Source organism: Macaca fascicularis, chromosome 17 (assembly GCF_037993035.2).
Source record: "Macaca fascicularis isolate 582-1 chromosome 17, T2T-MFA8v1.1".
NCBI classification, from domain to species: Eukaryota; Metazoa; Chordata; class Mammalia; order Primates; family Cercopithecidae; genus Macaca; species Macaca fascicularis.
The window spans coordinates 25885248-25901805 of NC_088391.1; the positions used below are offsets into that span (position 1 = coordinate 25885248).

Genomic DNA, 16558 nt, shown 5'->3' on the forward strand with positions numbered 1-16558 from the left:
ATTTCAATATCAAGCAAATCACTTTAAATAACTTACTGGGTGGGCATGGTGGCTCACGCCTGTAAACCCAGCACTTTGGGAGGCCAAGGTAGGTGGGTCACTTGCGCTCAGGAGTTGTATTTTTTTGTAAAGATGGGATTCTGCCTCTGGAAAAAAATAGAAAACTACACAATACAAAAATATGAAAAATATAAAAGTTAGCTGGATATGGTGACACACACCTGTGGTCCCAGCAACTCGGGAGGCTGAGGTGGAAGGATTGCTTGAGCCCAGGAGTTCAAGGCTGTAGTGAGCCATGATTGTGCCACTGCAATCCAGCCTGGAGACAGAGCGAGACCCTGTCTCAAAAGAAAAAGAAAAAAAAATAAAGAAAAATAAATTACTGATTGACCAAGGTGCTAACTTTAAGACTATAGGAACATAAACATTTCTTTTTCCCAAGGGGTTATTTAAACAGTGACAAGTCTTTCAGAAAGCTTCTTTTAGTTGGTAACTTCCCTTCTAAATTGAATCTTTTCCCTCTATTCGTCATGGAGGATTTTAGGATAGCCCTGAAAAGATGTGAGTTCTGTGAAAAATATTATGAATAACCTGTCAAGGGGTTGGTTAGCAGTCATGACTTCAACAATTTCTTGATCAGTCCCTGCACTCAAGGACTCATTGGTGATGCTGGGGACATAGTGGGGAGGGGAACATGAATGAGACTCCTTAATGCTATTACAATTTAGCAGCAAAGTGTTGAAAACGTACCATGTAAAAAAGTATAGTATATATGTGAAATGTGCCTGTTACCCACCCCACACCTCAGAGGCCAAGGTTAATACAATTGTGAGAAGCTTTTGGTTAAGTCCTGAACATCCACCATTTTCAGTGCTGTTTACCGTGATATTGCCTCTATATCCATGGCTTTGGTGGGAATGAGGTTAATTGATCTGGTGAATTTAAACCCTTTATATAGAAATATATTTGTTGATGGGGAAGGTAATGTTTATGGTGTACTTTAGGCGAACTAAAACAGGTTACACAACAGTATGATCCCATAAAAACTATATATATGTGTGTATGTGCATATATATAAACAGTATAAACATACACATATATACATATGTGTGCAGAAAATTTTGCATACATATGCATCAGCGTATATACATGATATACATACATCTATATATACACATAGGCATATATGTATATCTATGTATGCATATATGAACACAATGTCTGGAAGAATATAATCTAAAATATTAACAGTTTTTAATCTAAGATGGATGTTTCTGGGTGATATTTTGTTTTCTTCTATTTGCTTATGTGTTATTTTCTTTTTCTCCAATAAACATGTATTGCTTGTGCCATTTAGAAAGTTTAAAATTTACCATGTTATTAAAATGGTTTCTCTTTTAATAATACATTATTTCTGTATCTTTGCATTTATAGCCCAAACTTAGCATGGCCAAATGCAGAAGAAATGTGGAGAACTTTTTGGAAGCATGCCGAAAATTAGGAGTACCAGAGGTAAGATCAAACTTACTTCATATCACTGTGTTCTAGTAAAAATTTTATTTAATATATGAGTTTGCACCATTGAATCGATGCAAAGCTTTGTACTTGCTTTTTTGTCTCAACCTTTCTTGAGAACTAATATTGAATAAATTATATAAACTTTTAATCTAAATTACTCTATTGCACTGAAATTAAAATGACTAGGCAATATGTTAAATTCTGAGGAAAAAGTAAAATAATGTAAGATTTTGAAGTAAGTGTGAAATTTCAGACTTGAAAAAAATTTTTTAATCCGCTTGATTCTCTTAAGGACAGAAGTTGCTGAGGCTGCAAGAGAATCTTCTCTCAGGTTTCATAGAGTAGAAATTTGGAGCTGATGGTTTTCTTATCCCAGGCTGTTGAGCAAAGACCTACTGATTGTTGATTATCATTCCCTGTAGCTGTATTTTCCATATGTGGATTAAAAAAATCAACATTGGAAATATTATGGTTATTGTTATTAGCACTAATCATTATCATTAATGATAGCAGTGTTTGTGTGTTGCTTTACAGTTTGTTAACTATTTGCATTTCATTTTTGCCTTCAGTTTGCTTTCAGCCCAATAGGCAGTTCAATTACATGTAGTTTGCTACTTTTTCTCTCTCCAACCTCAGATCCAGCCTCAGCCTCAGGCAGATGGCTGGGGGCTTTTAAAGACTTTGCTTTTAGTAACATAAACTGATTTCTTAGGCAGACATGAAGCAATCCACTCAGAATATGGAGTAGCCTTATAAATTGAGAAGTTTATCCTCATTGTGATAAACAGAAATTGATAGAAGTTTATTTCTTATGATTTCTTCTTTATTAATATCCCAGGGATAAAGCAATTTTAAAAATACACGAGATACTGTTTTTGAGTATATAAAGAATTATATTTCAATATAATTCTACTCAGTGATAGGAATTACTGAGATTGACAAAGGCTTTTTTCCCTTTCCCTTTCTCCATCATTCCTTCCTTTTTTTATCCTTTCTTCCTTTCTTTCAGCTTGGTGGGACTCAGAGGTGGGGGATAGTGGTAGGCTTCTCATCGTATTTGAGGAAGAGCATTATTTAAAACATCTCTAAGTCAGAGCTATATCAATACAAGGAAGCTTACAAATTTATTTTATAAAGAGTGTGAATTTTATATAATGGACTGTCTTTGTGATCTATTCTGCTTTCAGCAATGTTATAATCTGCGTGTCTATTGTGTGTGTACATTTTAATATTGCCTATACATTTCTTGGCTTTGAATATATATGTGAACGCACTTACATACCTTTTCTAATGATTCGATTCTGTCATGGGCTAGTAAGATTTCCCATGTGTGAATCAAAACTCTCAGGGCAAGCTTCAGATGATAAATTATTCGTGTCTGTGCTAGAAAGCACTTCATCAGTGCTTTAGGTCATTAGGTTATGACCTAACTCCCTGTGGTTTTCAAAACTCATCAATGTTTTTTTGGCTTACAGTAATATAAAATAAAATGGAATTACCCTTAACCAATTGTTGTGAGTAAAGATTGGTAATTAAGATTTCCTTTTAAAGTGGAGAAAAGGAAATTAAATTACCATAAAAATCCAGAGCAAAATTTATCATCATTTCTCAAGATGCCCGTGGCACTAATGTACAATGTATAACTCCCAGGAAGGTTCAAATCCAGGCAGTAAATGATCTTTTTCTGGCAGTGTCCCATTTAACTATGTTTAGTATCATTTAGCATATTTTTGGAATTATTTTTAAGGCTTGAGATGATTTTCTTTTTCTTTTTCTTTTTCTTTTTCTTTTTTTTTTTGAGACAGAGTCTCACTCTGTTGCCTGGCCAGGCTGGAGTGCAGTGGCACGATCTCGGCTCACTGCAACCTCCACTTCCCGGGTTCAAGCGATTCTCCTGTCCCCGCCTCCTGGCTAGCTGGGATTACAGGTGTGCACTACCACGCCCGGCTATAGTTTTGTATTTTTAGTAGAGACAGAGTTTTACCATGTTGGCCAGGCTGGTCGCGAACTCCCAACCTCAGGTGATCCGCCTGCCTCAGCCTCCCAAAGTGCTAGGATTACAGGTATGGGCCACCGCGCCTGGCCAAGGTGATTTTCAAGTTTGCTGTGTGTGTGTGTACACATATGTATCTATCCTGATGGATAATCCAATAGCATTTTACTGGTGACTAGAATTTAAATTCACTGCTACTAGACAAAAAGTGTATTAACAGTTGAACTTGTTTAATGAGAATGTTAAAGTAAGTAAAGAATATTTAGTGACAAATCAGAAATTCCTACTGCAAGGCAATTGGCATTTTCCTGTATACTCAAAACAACATGTTTTCATCTCATAGAGTACGTGAAATGTTTTTACCTTAGGAATACAACACTAAGTTGAGGGACCAAATGACTTCCCCACCCCACCTTAGATATTTATACTTCCTTCACTACCTAGGAGGGATGATGTCTGAGTGTGTATGTGGCACAGTACAATTGATGATTTACACTAAAAAGATAATTATATCACAAGACCACTTGCAGAAATTCTCCATCTACAATTAGACATTTTAAAAGACATTTTTAAAGACCTAAAAAAAAAAGAGGACCTATATCATTACTTTTTCTTATTGCATCAAGCTTAGTATTTGAGAAATAAAATACTCATTGATTTCCTAGTAGTCATACCTCCCTCTAATTTGCCAGCTTTTTCTACTTCTCCATCTATAACTTATCTAACCACACACAGGCCACGGAGATCTTGAGTTCTGCATTTTAGAAGCTAAATATCTAATTGACGATGATAAATCATCCTGTAGATACTGAAAAGTCACAGCTGTGTTCTTAAGTCTAAAATTTGTTGTCCTAGGTAATAGAATCACAGTTTGAAACTACAAACCAAAGTCAGGGTCAGCAGTTTGTATAATTTTTTCACGTTCATATAGATGGAATACAGTAGCTGAGCAGATTTAGTTGAACTATTACATGTAAAGTAAGAAAATGGGATGGAAAGAATAATAAATGATTTTCTTTAGAAGTCCCCATAAACACAGTCCCAGGCATTTGCCCCAGGGTGGGTCACGGTTCATGACACACGTCTCTGTGCTTCCGCAGCTGGAATCACTCTGTAGTTTCTCTAATATCCAGGAAATGTGTCTATGCAGGTTAGGCAGTATACTACCTAAATTCACCGAATAAATCGTAAAGGTTAATGGGTAAGACTGTCCCTCCATGACATTTTAAAAAATGTATTGTGATTTTTTAAGACGGGGCCTCACTATGTTACTCCAGCTGGTCTCGAACTCCTAGGCTCAAGACACCCTCCCGCCTTTGCCTCCCAAAATGTTGGGATTACAGACATGAGCCACTGTGCCCAGCCCTTGGTGGTATTTTAAGCCCACTTTTTACAACAGGGTAGAAGACAGTAGTTCTGGTGTGGCTGATTTCGTAAATGCAACTTTTTCACATTGGCTACATTCAGGATTATAAGCAGCATTACGTACCATGCCACATCTCTTTGTGGTGTTGATGCTTAGTGGTCAGACTCTGCAGCTGTCTTCGACCTCTAGGGCAAGCATCAACTTGGTCTTGAAGATAGGCCTTGGTGGGCTTCCAAATTCTTGGGGATATATTTTTTGCATCACCTAAAAATCTGACTCCAATTAGGCCTTGACCCCCTGAGGCTTTTAATGGACACACCGGTTTCCTTTGACTTTTCTGAGTGCTCTTGGAGATTCCTGACCTCTAACCTCTACGTAGCAGATTGGCTACATGTTCATCATTGGTACAGTTCATGGTTGACTGTTGGAGGTTTTCAAATGGATCCAAATTTAGGGATATTTTAGGGCTCTTATTAGTATTCTCTCAGGTTGAGAGAAATCTAATTTATGAAGCATCAAAAAATTAGGAAACAGAGATGTATTTGGTTCACCAGGGAAATTTTTCTACTCAGTGTTACATAGGTAACTTTGATCTCAAATTTCTGTAAGGCTTGAGGTCCTTAATTTAACAGACTTGCCCTCTTTAGATGAGGGGAGTTAGAATAGAAATGTACTCTGTTGTGTAAATGTTCAGCCCTTCGTCTTCTTTACTGTTTCCAGAGAAAAGATAGAGAAGAAGATTAAAGGCAGCAACTCAGCTGACAGTGGTAGACTCCTTGACAGCTTAGGGCTCCTTCCTGCCTATCTGGGCAGCTCAGAGTGCTGGAGGAAGCAGAAAGGTTTCATTCCACACACACAAGGGCAGGTCACTTGGCGTCCTTGAGCTTCTGCGTCAGCCAAAGGGAGTTTTAAAACCCTAAAGTACATTCAGATGCTAATGATGATTGTGTCAATGTAAGTGGAATTATGGCTGAGTTTTCCTTATCTTTTGTAACTTTCATATTTGCATTTTTTGTGTTAAAGGTTTTATATATGAAAGTTGTAATAGTGTTCCCATTTACACCTGTTGTGAGGGTTTAGGAAATTACACATACCACTGATTGAAGTTTTTTGTTTTTGAAAGGCAATCTATACATGGAAGCTACTGTTTTTTTGTTTTAATCTTAAGAATATGAGAAATGGGTCCTTTATCTTCTCTGAGCCTTATACCTCTTTTTCTTCCCCAAGTCAATGACTTTAGTGTTAATTTAAATCATAACTACACTTTGTGGAAGGATGAGATTCTTATTACTAGATTTATTTTAATTTTCCATTTATGTTGGTTAATTCTAAGGGTGAATAATCAGAGAGGTTTATTGTTTTATTAACATCAACTTTTAAATTCATAATTTATTGAAAACAGCCAATCTGGCTCTTTTCTAGCTATAAAGGATGCAACTGATTTCCAAGCTATTCCTATTTAACTTTCTCTAAGTCCATAAAACTGGCAATTAGTTGTCATATATTTGGAGAAGACTGGAAATCCTTCCCCACCTCTCTCCTCTCCCTGCCAAGTTATACCTCATTGCTGAATTATGGCTTTAAATATTGCAGAATGACCATGAACATTCTTGTATTAAGATATTTTAGATTAAAAAATACTTCGTAAGCATATTGACTTTTTATATTAAAATTATATTAGTAAAGTAAATACATTCCAAAGTTTTAAATAAAACTTCTGCCTAGATATGTTTAGCTCTTAGAATTTAGACTGTAGTACGCCCTGAACTGCCTGATCTATCTACATTTCTCTTTGTGTCCATAGTATTTGGGGAACCTGGTCCAGTAGTAATCTCGGTCACACACTCTGGTTGTGCGCAACCTAAGTGAATTTCTTAACCTTTGGTGATTGTGATTTTTGTTCACTATAATGGGCACTAGCATCCACACTTGCCTCTGGGGACTCTTAGTGAATTAACTGTGTTTTATAAATGCCTTGCAGTGATTACAAATGCTCTGTAAATACATGGTGAAATTTTGCCTCTTTAAATTTCCTTTCTTTTTAGCATTTTCCAATTTTAATTTTCATAAAGAAATAAAGTATAATCTCTACGTCCCTCTCAGTAAGGCTAAATTTTGGAAAGCACAAAGGGCTGAACCTCCCAGGTCAGAAATTAGGAATTTCAGCCCCGGTTTGCTTCATGGCCCCATTTTAAGGGCTGAATGTGACTGTTGGCTGTGTGACATAGGGTTGAATCAGAGAGCAGTTCTCAGATGGCCACAGCAGCTCACACTCCACACATTCGTCATGGTGCTTCCGATTTTTGCCTACCTGACAGTCTTAGATCCATTCCTTTTTCTTTAGAGATTGTGATTTAATTTAAATTAACCACTATAGGCTGTCACTCTAGGTCTCACCCACTTTAATTAAGCCCGGAGTCTGTGGCATCATGAAATCTTTTCCTGGATGAGAAGAATGGTCTGTGTTGCCTGCCCCCGTGAGGAGTGTACTACTGAAAACTGCAAAGTTGATCTGACTCTAGTTGTCTGATGGTGCTGCCAGAGAGCAGACCAGACATGCTCCTTAGGGTTCTGGGAAATGGATTGAAATACTTGCTGAGGACAGAATCGTCTGCTTTTAACATGAAAATACTAGTTTTGTGAAAATCACATTTCAGTGTGCATATCAGCTTTCTGTCTTATGACTGCTTTGCTTGGATTTCCCTGGTCAAGCTCAACATTGCAATAGAAAATTCTTATTGCGATAGAAAACTTTTCTTAGATGTTTCCTCATCTATTAATCCATGAGCAGCATCTGTCTCCCAGTGAAATCCAATTTATGTGTAGCTCTTTTCATTCTTGGGAGAACTCTAACAGTGATAGCTTGATTTCTCCAGATCCACTGAGAAGAGATGCAGTATCTGAATACATATAACATGATTTATTCATCTTAAAAATATTTTGTTAAGAGTATCTCTAACTTCATTAATAAAAGAAAATTAGAATGTTTTTAATCTTATTCAACCAACCTAATTTTGTAGTATTCCTACTTAACTGAGGGTATCGAGCTAACTTCAGACACAAGTGAGGCAAAACTTCTAACTTAGAAACATCTTTGGGCTGCTCCATGATGTATAGCGCTTAGCAGTGAGGCCAAAATAGAGGACAAAAGTGTAGCAAAGTATGTAAAATATACGTAACATTTGTCTTAAATGCCTCACCTAATTCGTAACTAAAACTGCCTTTATGAAATAGATCACACATATTTTCAATCTTTGTTTAATTTGGAAACAAAACCACAGCTTTTCTTTCTTGCTAATATATCAATTAGAATTCCTGTTAATTTTAAACTGTGGTCATTTCTGGTTCAGATATTTAGCGTAGGAGACAATTGTTTGCTTTCCGACAGCAATAGGCTGCTGAAAGTCAGCACAGAAAACTGAGCCTCTTAGTTTGCAGTTAGCTGAGAAATGCTTCCTTACATGGTGACTGCTTCCTTACATGGTGACTGTTGAGCAGATAAAACACAGAGGTCTACTCCCCCTGCCCCAATAAACCTGTTTAGTAGTGAAGCAGTTTACATAATAACTCCATGTGGGGGTGTACTTTTACTCTCTACTCTCACTACACATCCAAGAAGCCCTTCCTAGACTTCTGGTTAATGTGTTGTTGCAAAAATATGAAATGTAATGTACTTTCTGACACATGTAGGGACGTACTTAGAACTAGCATTCCCCAGAGTTTATCAACAAGCATAAAATGAAAAAAAAATTAAATGTGCGTGTTAACTTTCAGAGAGAACTACTTTATATCCAAGTCTACACAGACCAGGGTAAAAGATGCACTAAGAGAATGAAGAGGAAGGGTGGGGATTACATTGTAAACTTTATAGTTTTTCCTTTAGTAAGGTTAAGTTTAAATGTCCTAAGTGAAAATCTCTTATTTTTATGCCACTGGTGAGCACATGATCTCTTGACTATTAAAACTGTGTGAATGGCAGAATGATGTGTAAATTGCAGAATATGCCGTTCCTCCGTGGCCAGATTGTGGGTGAAGGATTTCTTTGACCCATTGGCACAAAATAGGTATTCTACTATTCTCCTATTATAATGGATTTAAAAATCTTTGATGATGAAAGGGTTTTACCTGCTTGAAATAAGGGGTTACTCCTGCCATTTGCTAGTAACCAAAAATGTGTGCTTCTTTCTAGCTGTTCCTCCGTGTATTTTTAATTGTATGCACTGTCTCTTTCTGTTCTAATGGCTGCCCTCGGAATAGGCTGACCTCTGCTCTCCGTATGACATCCTGCAGTTGGATTTTCGTCACATTCGAAAGACTGTTGACACTCTGCTGGCACTCGGGGAGAAAGCCCCACCACCAACTTCTGCCCTCCGCTCCAGGGACCTTATAGGCTTCTGTCTTGTCCATATTCTCTTTATAGTGCTGGTCTATATCACTTACCACTGGAATGCTCTGTCCGCATAACGTCTGCACGTGCATCCAAACGCTATTCTCTGTCGCCCTCGACCTTTGCAGGGTCCTTCCTCCCTTTGAGCCTTTGCCTTGCAAACTTCCATCCCTGTCATGTCTTCAGTAATCTCTCGAGTTTTGAAGCTGAACGTTACCAAATCAGATTTTCCAGAAGCACAAACTTTGTAGAATACAGTTTAGTATAATTCCTCTCACTTACTGAAAAACAATGACGACTGCAAAGTGTATGCACACCGCATGCTTCCTCATTCACATAGTGCCAGCAGCAGTGCCACGCAGTTCCTCCTCTCTCTCCCGGTGAGCTGCTGCCCTGGGCAGAGGGGAGGAGGACTCCAGACGGGAGTGTCGAGGACAGGGATTTAGCATATGGAAGTCTTTCCTCTGGGTCAGTATTGAACTAGAATTCTAATTCAGGTCTAGACAGTTGAGCTGTATAGGGGCCACTTGCAAGGCAGACAGAAAACTAACATTTTGGCCCAACTCGATCTATACAAAGCTTTAATAATACCGCTATTGTCCAAGTTGGAGATACTATCTGGACATCTACAAGCACACACACTGTCTTGATGGCCATTCGATTGGATTCCTCCTAATTTCCTAAAAAAGGAGCCGCGAAGGGCACTGGGCAGTGTTGCCACCAACTTCCACCCTGGCCAGCCCCTCTGGCCAGAAGGGCCCACTCTGGGGAAGGTGGTGTCGTTGCTGTTAGAGCCTCATGTGGAGGAGCCGCTTAAACACCAGTTTTTACTGCTTAACTCCTTGTTAGGTCTTCTCTTGAGGCTCTTAGAAAAGCGTTTTCCAGAGAGATTTCTATTTTTGAACAATGGAACGGATCATTGCTTTTTTGCCACCTCACATAATAACTGCCGGTCCAGAATGTGACAGATTCGACTCTATTCATTTTCAAATAAAGCCATGAGCCGTGGAACATTCTTGGTCCTGGGGCTTGGGTTATGATGGCAGGAGTCAAGAAGAAGATTACTCTCATTTTAGAAAAAGGTAGTTACTCTGATTATTTGAAATGTTCATTTAGCCTTGATTTTCACTGACATTGGACTAGCAAACTGCTTTATTTTTAAGTCAGCTCAAAGGATTATATAGTAACTATATCTGCATTTGGAGCAATGTGATCAGTTTGCATTTAAAAGGAAAAAAAAGAATTTTATCTTAGCCAGAATGTCCCTGGATTCAGGGGTATCTTTGTATAATATGAGAGGGCCTTGTTCCAAGGTCAAGGCAGCCTCCTTATTTTACATGCTGTTTGCCAAATCCTGTTTCTTAGCTTGGGGAGATGATGGACTTCGCTTCCTCAAGATAAATTTCTAGTTTATTAAGATGCAAACAGCCCTCATAGATGGCTACTAAGAAGAAAATCTTATTTTTCTGAACATTTTCATGAATCCAGGGGACTTGAAAATATGGAAGACCCACATAGTTAGAAGAATATATTTATAAAGATTCCTTGCTACTAAGTCAGATCAGATTTGCTAACAGGAAACATTCTTTACATGACAATATCTTGAGTTATGTGAGTTTTTTTTTTCCTGCCGACTTTGTGTTGATTGGTGAAATACAGGGTATGTGGAAGTTATCTAATTAACCTCAGTTGTATATGAATAACCCACAGATGTACTGAATTACTTTTGGTGCTATCTTGTACTCTTCAACCTGTAACACAATAAAATCCCTTTGTACGATGTCTAATGAGCACCCTGAGCCATAAATTGCCTAATAAACACATTTTGGGTGATTATTCCAAGTTTTTACCAACCCATTGATACATGTATTAATGAGCTCTCAGCATTCCCATCCAGCTCTGCAGTGCATTGAGGCTTCTTTTTAATGGTCACCACTGTGGTGGTTTTTCCCTTCTTTCTGGGGAGAAAATGGGAAAAAAAAGAGAAAACTTACTGGGTTGCCACCTTAAAATAATATCAATAAAAACTGAGTAGGACACTCATGTAAGAGTAGATTTAATTTTCAGTGTTGACAGTTCAATTAAAACATGTTAAAGACAAATTAAAAGATGTTTATATTTTAATTCTGGCATCCAAAGTATTCTTTGGACACACTTTGATTTTTTTGTGTCATTAATTTGTCTGTACTCTAATGCGCTGCACTTCTTGGGATTTATTGGATGATATTTTTTCATTAGTAGTATGGTAACTAGCAGAACACAATTAATTTAGTCCTTTAGGCAAAAATTTGAATGAACTGTTCTGTCCATTGCCAAGCCATTAATTTCTAATCAGAATATTAAGCTTCTCTGTGGTTTTTCTCCAAGGTACCCGTGCACCAGCCCATATGCTAACTGGATGCCTGCAGATGCCTGCCCTTGCAGCTTGACTGGGGATACCTGGCTGACCTCCTTAGAGTCTGAGAAGTAGGGATGTCACTGAATGGTTTATTGTGCTTACTAAATCTCCTCCTCACAAGAAAGACCATTTTTTCAGTATTCCCCTCCAATGTCAGATAAAAGGAGCCAAGTATCTATTTACATCTTGTTTTTGGAATAGCCAGTTGTATTCTCTTTCTCCAGTTTCTCCAACTGGTGGCAACTCTCCACTCAGTGTCAGAATTTCTAAAATGTGTGACACCTAATTTCTAATCATCTTTTCTATTTGTGGATTTCTGGTTTGCTACTTTTAGGGGGAGACACTTATGAAATGGGGCTGGTGGGAAGGGGCCCTGCAGAACTACAATGTATGGCAATTGAGTATAAATTTCATCAATGAGAGAGATAAATAAAGGCACTTGATAGCCCGCTGCTATTTGTTTGTAAGAAATTAAAACTAGTGCGTGGTGAGCTGGGTTCTCTCTCGAAACCCATGTAGATGCCTGATTGAGTCATAAGGACAAAGGGTTTTTGCACCTTTGCCTATGGGGAAAAAGTAGAGATGATATTTTAAATAATTTTAGGAAACTGAAAATTGTTTTGGATTAGGTGACAAATACTTTAATATGATTTTATTTCAGAAGACTTGATTTTTAAAAATTAGGCTTCATATTTCAAAATTGGTTCTCAATAAACAATCAATTTGGTATATAGAATGTGCCCTTTTTTTCTTCTTTAAGGTGGTCAGAGTCTAGTTTCCTGGCTTTTGACTGCAACTTTGTTCATTTTTGTGTTCATTCATTCATTCCATAAATACTGAATGAGCAATCTCTGCAAGGCCCTGGGGATAAAAACGTCACCGCGACACATGACCTGGTCCTCAAAAAGCTTACAGTCCATACCAGGAGTCTCCAAGCTTGTTTTGTAAAGGGCCTAAAGGAAACATTTTAGGCTTCTCGGGCCATGCAGATTCTGTTGGGATTACCCAGTTCTGCTTGTGTACCATAAATGCAGCCATAGACAATACATCAAAAATGGGTGTGGCTGTGTGCCAATAAAACTTTATTTACAAAAACTGGCTGCGGGCTGGATTAGCCCGCAGGCCATAGTTTGCCAACCCTTGATCTAGTGGGTCCTTAGACAAGTAAAGAGGAATTCAGGTGATAAGGACCTGTGGTGGAGCAGGTACAGGATTCTGGAAAAGAGAACTGACCCTGATGGGGAATAGGGCACCATGAACACACCCTGGGATGGTAGTGTTTCCGCTGAGACTTAGTGAAGTTGTAGGAATAGCCAGGTGGAGTGGGCAGGGGAGAGGGACTAGGGTTGAGGCATATGTGTGTGTAGAGAATGAAGTTTTCTAGGGAGAGGATGGACTAGACGGTAGCATGGTTGCAAAGTAAATAATCCAGGGAGGAGCAACAAGAAATCTCTGTAAGATGTTGGATGGTCTCCATTTCACACTGAAGAAACTGATGCAGGAACTTAAAGCTCTCATACATTAAAGTAACGCACAGATAGTTTTAAGGCTCAAACAATGTAGTGCCAGGACTTTATATATAAGAAGCAGCCTGAACAAAATGAAATATGCTGGTGGGATGATGCCATTTTAGGCTAGTGGCTGGCTTAGAAGTAAGTGTGTATCCCTTTGGGATCATAAGAAACTGTGGAAGGAGGAGAGCCAGGCAGTGACGGCTCATCCTGTTCCCACCAGGTGTTTTCTGCCAGAATAAGATGAGCTGAATGTCAGAGCGAACCCTGACACTGAATTGAGGATTTGCTGGTCCCACCTGACATTGAAGTTGATGGGACTTGCCATCAAAACACTCCAGGGGCCATGGGACCTCTTCCTATATCATGACCACAGACCTAACATATTCACCCATTAAATAAGGGATTTATGGGAAGAGGCATAGTGTTATGGAAAGAGCCCAGGCTCTAAGATACATGTGGTTCAAACCCTGGTTCCAGGACTTACCAGCTGTTTAATGTCAAAAAGTTACTTGAAGTCTGTCTCTGTCTTAGTTTTCTCATCTGTGAAATGGAGATATTAATGTCTGTCTTGCAGGGTTATCATAAAGAAATCACCAATGCAAATCTGTAGTGTTGGTGCCAGGCATGTAAGAGGTAGCCCAGAAGGTTTTGAAAGTTAGCATTTAGTCTTTATGGCTTGTTGTCTTTTCCAACTTCTTTTGCTGTGGCTCAGAAGGGTGGATGAGGCGATATGGGTGAACCTAATAGATTCTACCGTTGGAGAAGTAACTTGAAGCATGAGTTCTTCAAAGGCGGTCAGAAGCATTATTTTTATGCAGGAGACTACTTCATGACTCTACTAGGTACTTTAAAAAGAAACCCAACAGAAAAAGCCCATGGGCAAACTAAGAGTCTGCAGTCATGTTCTCAACAAAAATCTCTGGGATCCTATAACAGTGCAACTTAAATTCATTTCAAGTCAATATAAAGGTACAGCTGTCTCTGCTGTAAGTCCGTTATGAACAAGGGGCCGGCTGGAAGGGCCACTTTACCTGCCTAATCCTTAGAGGGCCCTTCTCTTCTGAGTCATTCCTCATCCAGCTGTAAACCTACCATGATTCCTTCCTAATTCCAGCTTCTGTGCACACTTCAAGGATCCCCACTCTGTGGGAGATGCAGTGTCCTGGCTGGTGTGATGGCAATGGCCCTGACCCCTTCTTGGGACGCCTCCTGGTTGGAAGCCTCCCCTTGGCCATCCTTCCAGCCAGCACCTCAAGGTATAATTCCCACCAGAGTCTTCATTCCAATCCTGTGATAGAATAACCAGAACGGCCTTGCTTGTATAAGGTTTCTGTTTTCCTGTGCAAGTCTTCTTACATCCCTCCAACCTCAGCAAAGTAATCTGAGGGCACTTCTGGGCTTCCTCAGGAGATCTGAAAAGAGGCAGGAAGAATTCGAGGGGTACCTTTTTATGTCTTCTGTTTACTCCTCATCACTAGCCATACAAGCAGGAGGGAGGATCTTGGACTCTGCACCTGGCTTGGAATGTGGAGAGCGGGAAGGCGAGAAACACTGTTTGAAAAAACAAGGGCCTGGGAAAGAGGGTGCCCTTCACCTAACTCAGTCTGTGAAGTGTCCAAATGTCCTATTGGCAGGAGGCTGGGGCCTCGATACCTCCCCATCCCTGTTTCTATGGAGCCCCCAGCCTTTCCCTCACATGGCCTTCAGCTCAGAACCCTGCAGGCCACTGGAACCACTGCTCATCAGGCACTGGGGTCAGTCTCTCATTGGAGGACACATGCCACTATCTTTTCAGGACACAGGATAGGATACCTTGCTCCATATAAGCTGTGTTGTTCGCAGAAATTAGGCTCTATGGAAATACTAGTGCTAGAATTCAGGCACATTCTAGACTACACATAACTAAACGCTGAGGTTGAAAAGCAAAATGTCTTGCTGCATTGCCTGAAGCAAATCCCTCATTCAAAAATTTCTATTATGTTCCTTGCCCAGTGGTCTATTAATTTCTTAGTGTTTTTCCTGCTGATTTGTTGAGCTTATGTGTCATATAAAACGCTTTGTAATTTTTTTTTTTTTTTTGAGATGTGGCAAGGCTCTATTGCCCAGGCTGGAGTGCAGTGGCATACTCATAGCTCACCACAGCCTCAAATTCCTGGGCTCAAATGATCCTCCCACCTCAGCCTCCCAAGTAGCTGGGACCACAGGTGCACACCACCGTGCCCAGCTGGTTTTCTTTGTTTTGAAGAAATGGGGGGTCTCACTATGTTGACCAGGTTAGTCTTGAACTCTTGGCCTCAAGTGATCTTCCAGCCTCAGCCTCCCAAAGAACTTAGGTTACAGGCATGAGCCACCATTCACATTGTTTCCTTTGTAATGTGATGCAAACACTTTTTTATTTAAGTGTTACTTATCTTCTCATTAATCGGGTTTGTTTTTTTAACACATGGAAACTTTAAATATTTAGGTAATCAATTGTTTTGCTCTTTTCCTTTGTGACTTTTTCATAATGCTTTTTTTAGCTTAGAAAATCCTTCCCCATCCGTTTATCAGGAAAAAAGTACTAAATATTCACCTTTATGTTATTGGGAGGGGTGTTGTAGATTTTTTTTTTTAACATCCAACTTTTTATTTCATTTCAAATTGATTTTAACATATGGTATGAAGACTTATTTTACCCAAGTAATACCTGGCACCAGGAGCTTAACTGTACTTAGCAGCCATTTACAATTTCCTGCAAAGCCAGATGTCGACTTGGGTGCTGTCAGAGCCAATAGAATGAGGAAGACATGTCTTTGCCCTTGTGGAACCTGCCTTAACAATGAAATGCCAGATTCAAGTGATTTCACAAGCCCATGGCAGATGGTGCCAGGGGAGGCTGAACACTGTCATCTGGCCACAGACATCCCTCACCATGTCACAAAAGGAGGCACCATCGTTAACAGCCTGGCTCACAGCTCACAACTCAGTCAGAACTCCCCCATCCTTTCTCAGGTTGATACTTGGCTAATAAATTGTCAGGCAGCATGAACCTGTATGCTCACCTGATATGCCATTGACAAGATAATCCTAGTTTGATACACAGCAGTGACATGAAATCACGGTTAAAGTTGTTGTTTAAAGAATCAACTGTCTTCTGTTGACATGGGGCCATCTGTTAAGGCCTAGGTTAAAGTCTGAGGTTCTCTGAATTTGCTACAAGTAGGGAAGTAAGATGGTGAGAGAGTAAGACCCACTGACAATTGAGACAGTGGAACAAGTTATTGGAGATGTCATGGCATGTCCTTTGAAAGTTTTTAAAGCCCAGCGTGCCTGTGTCTGTGGTAATTTTTGGAGAGTTGTGCATTGAGGCAGCAAGAAGATCTGGTTCCTCAAGCAAGTGTCA

At 39.4% G+C, this 16558-nt stretch overlaps 1 protein-coding gene across 14 annotated transcripts in view; it reads left to right on the forward strand.

Annotated features, from left to right (window-relative positions):
* LRCH1 (leucine rich repeats and calponin homology domain containing 1) overlaps positions 1 to 16558 on the forward strand; it is a 203682-nt gene that overhangs the window by 183137 nt on the left and 3987 nt on the right. For 7 of the 14 annotated variants that reach the window (XR_012426942.1, XM_005585821.5, XM_005585823.5 and 4 more), the window contains 2 exons: positions 1435 to 1512; positions 9135 to 11045. Coding sequence is in view for 10 of the 14 variants with exons in the window: in XM_005585821.5 (XP_005585878.3) it covers positions 1435 to 1512; positions 9135 to 9341 (285 nt within the window). In the remaining 4 variants the exon portion in view is untranslated. Of the gene's footprint in view, positions 1 to 1434; positions 1513 to 9134; positions 11046 to 11631; positions 11731 to 16558 lie in introns of those variants that run through there. The other 7 variants (XR_012426941.1, XM_005585822.4, XM_005585824.4 and 4 more) reach the window with 2 other exon arrangements.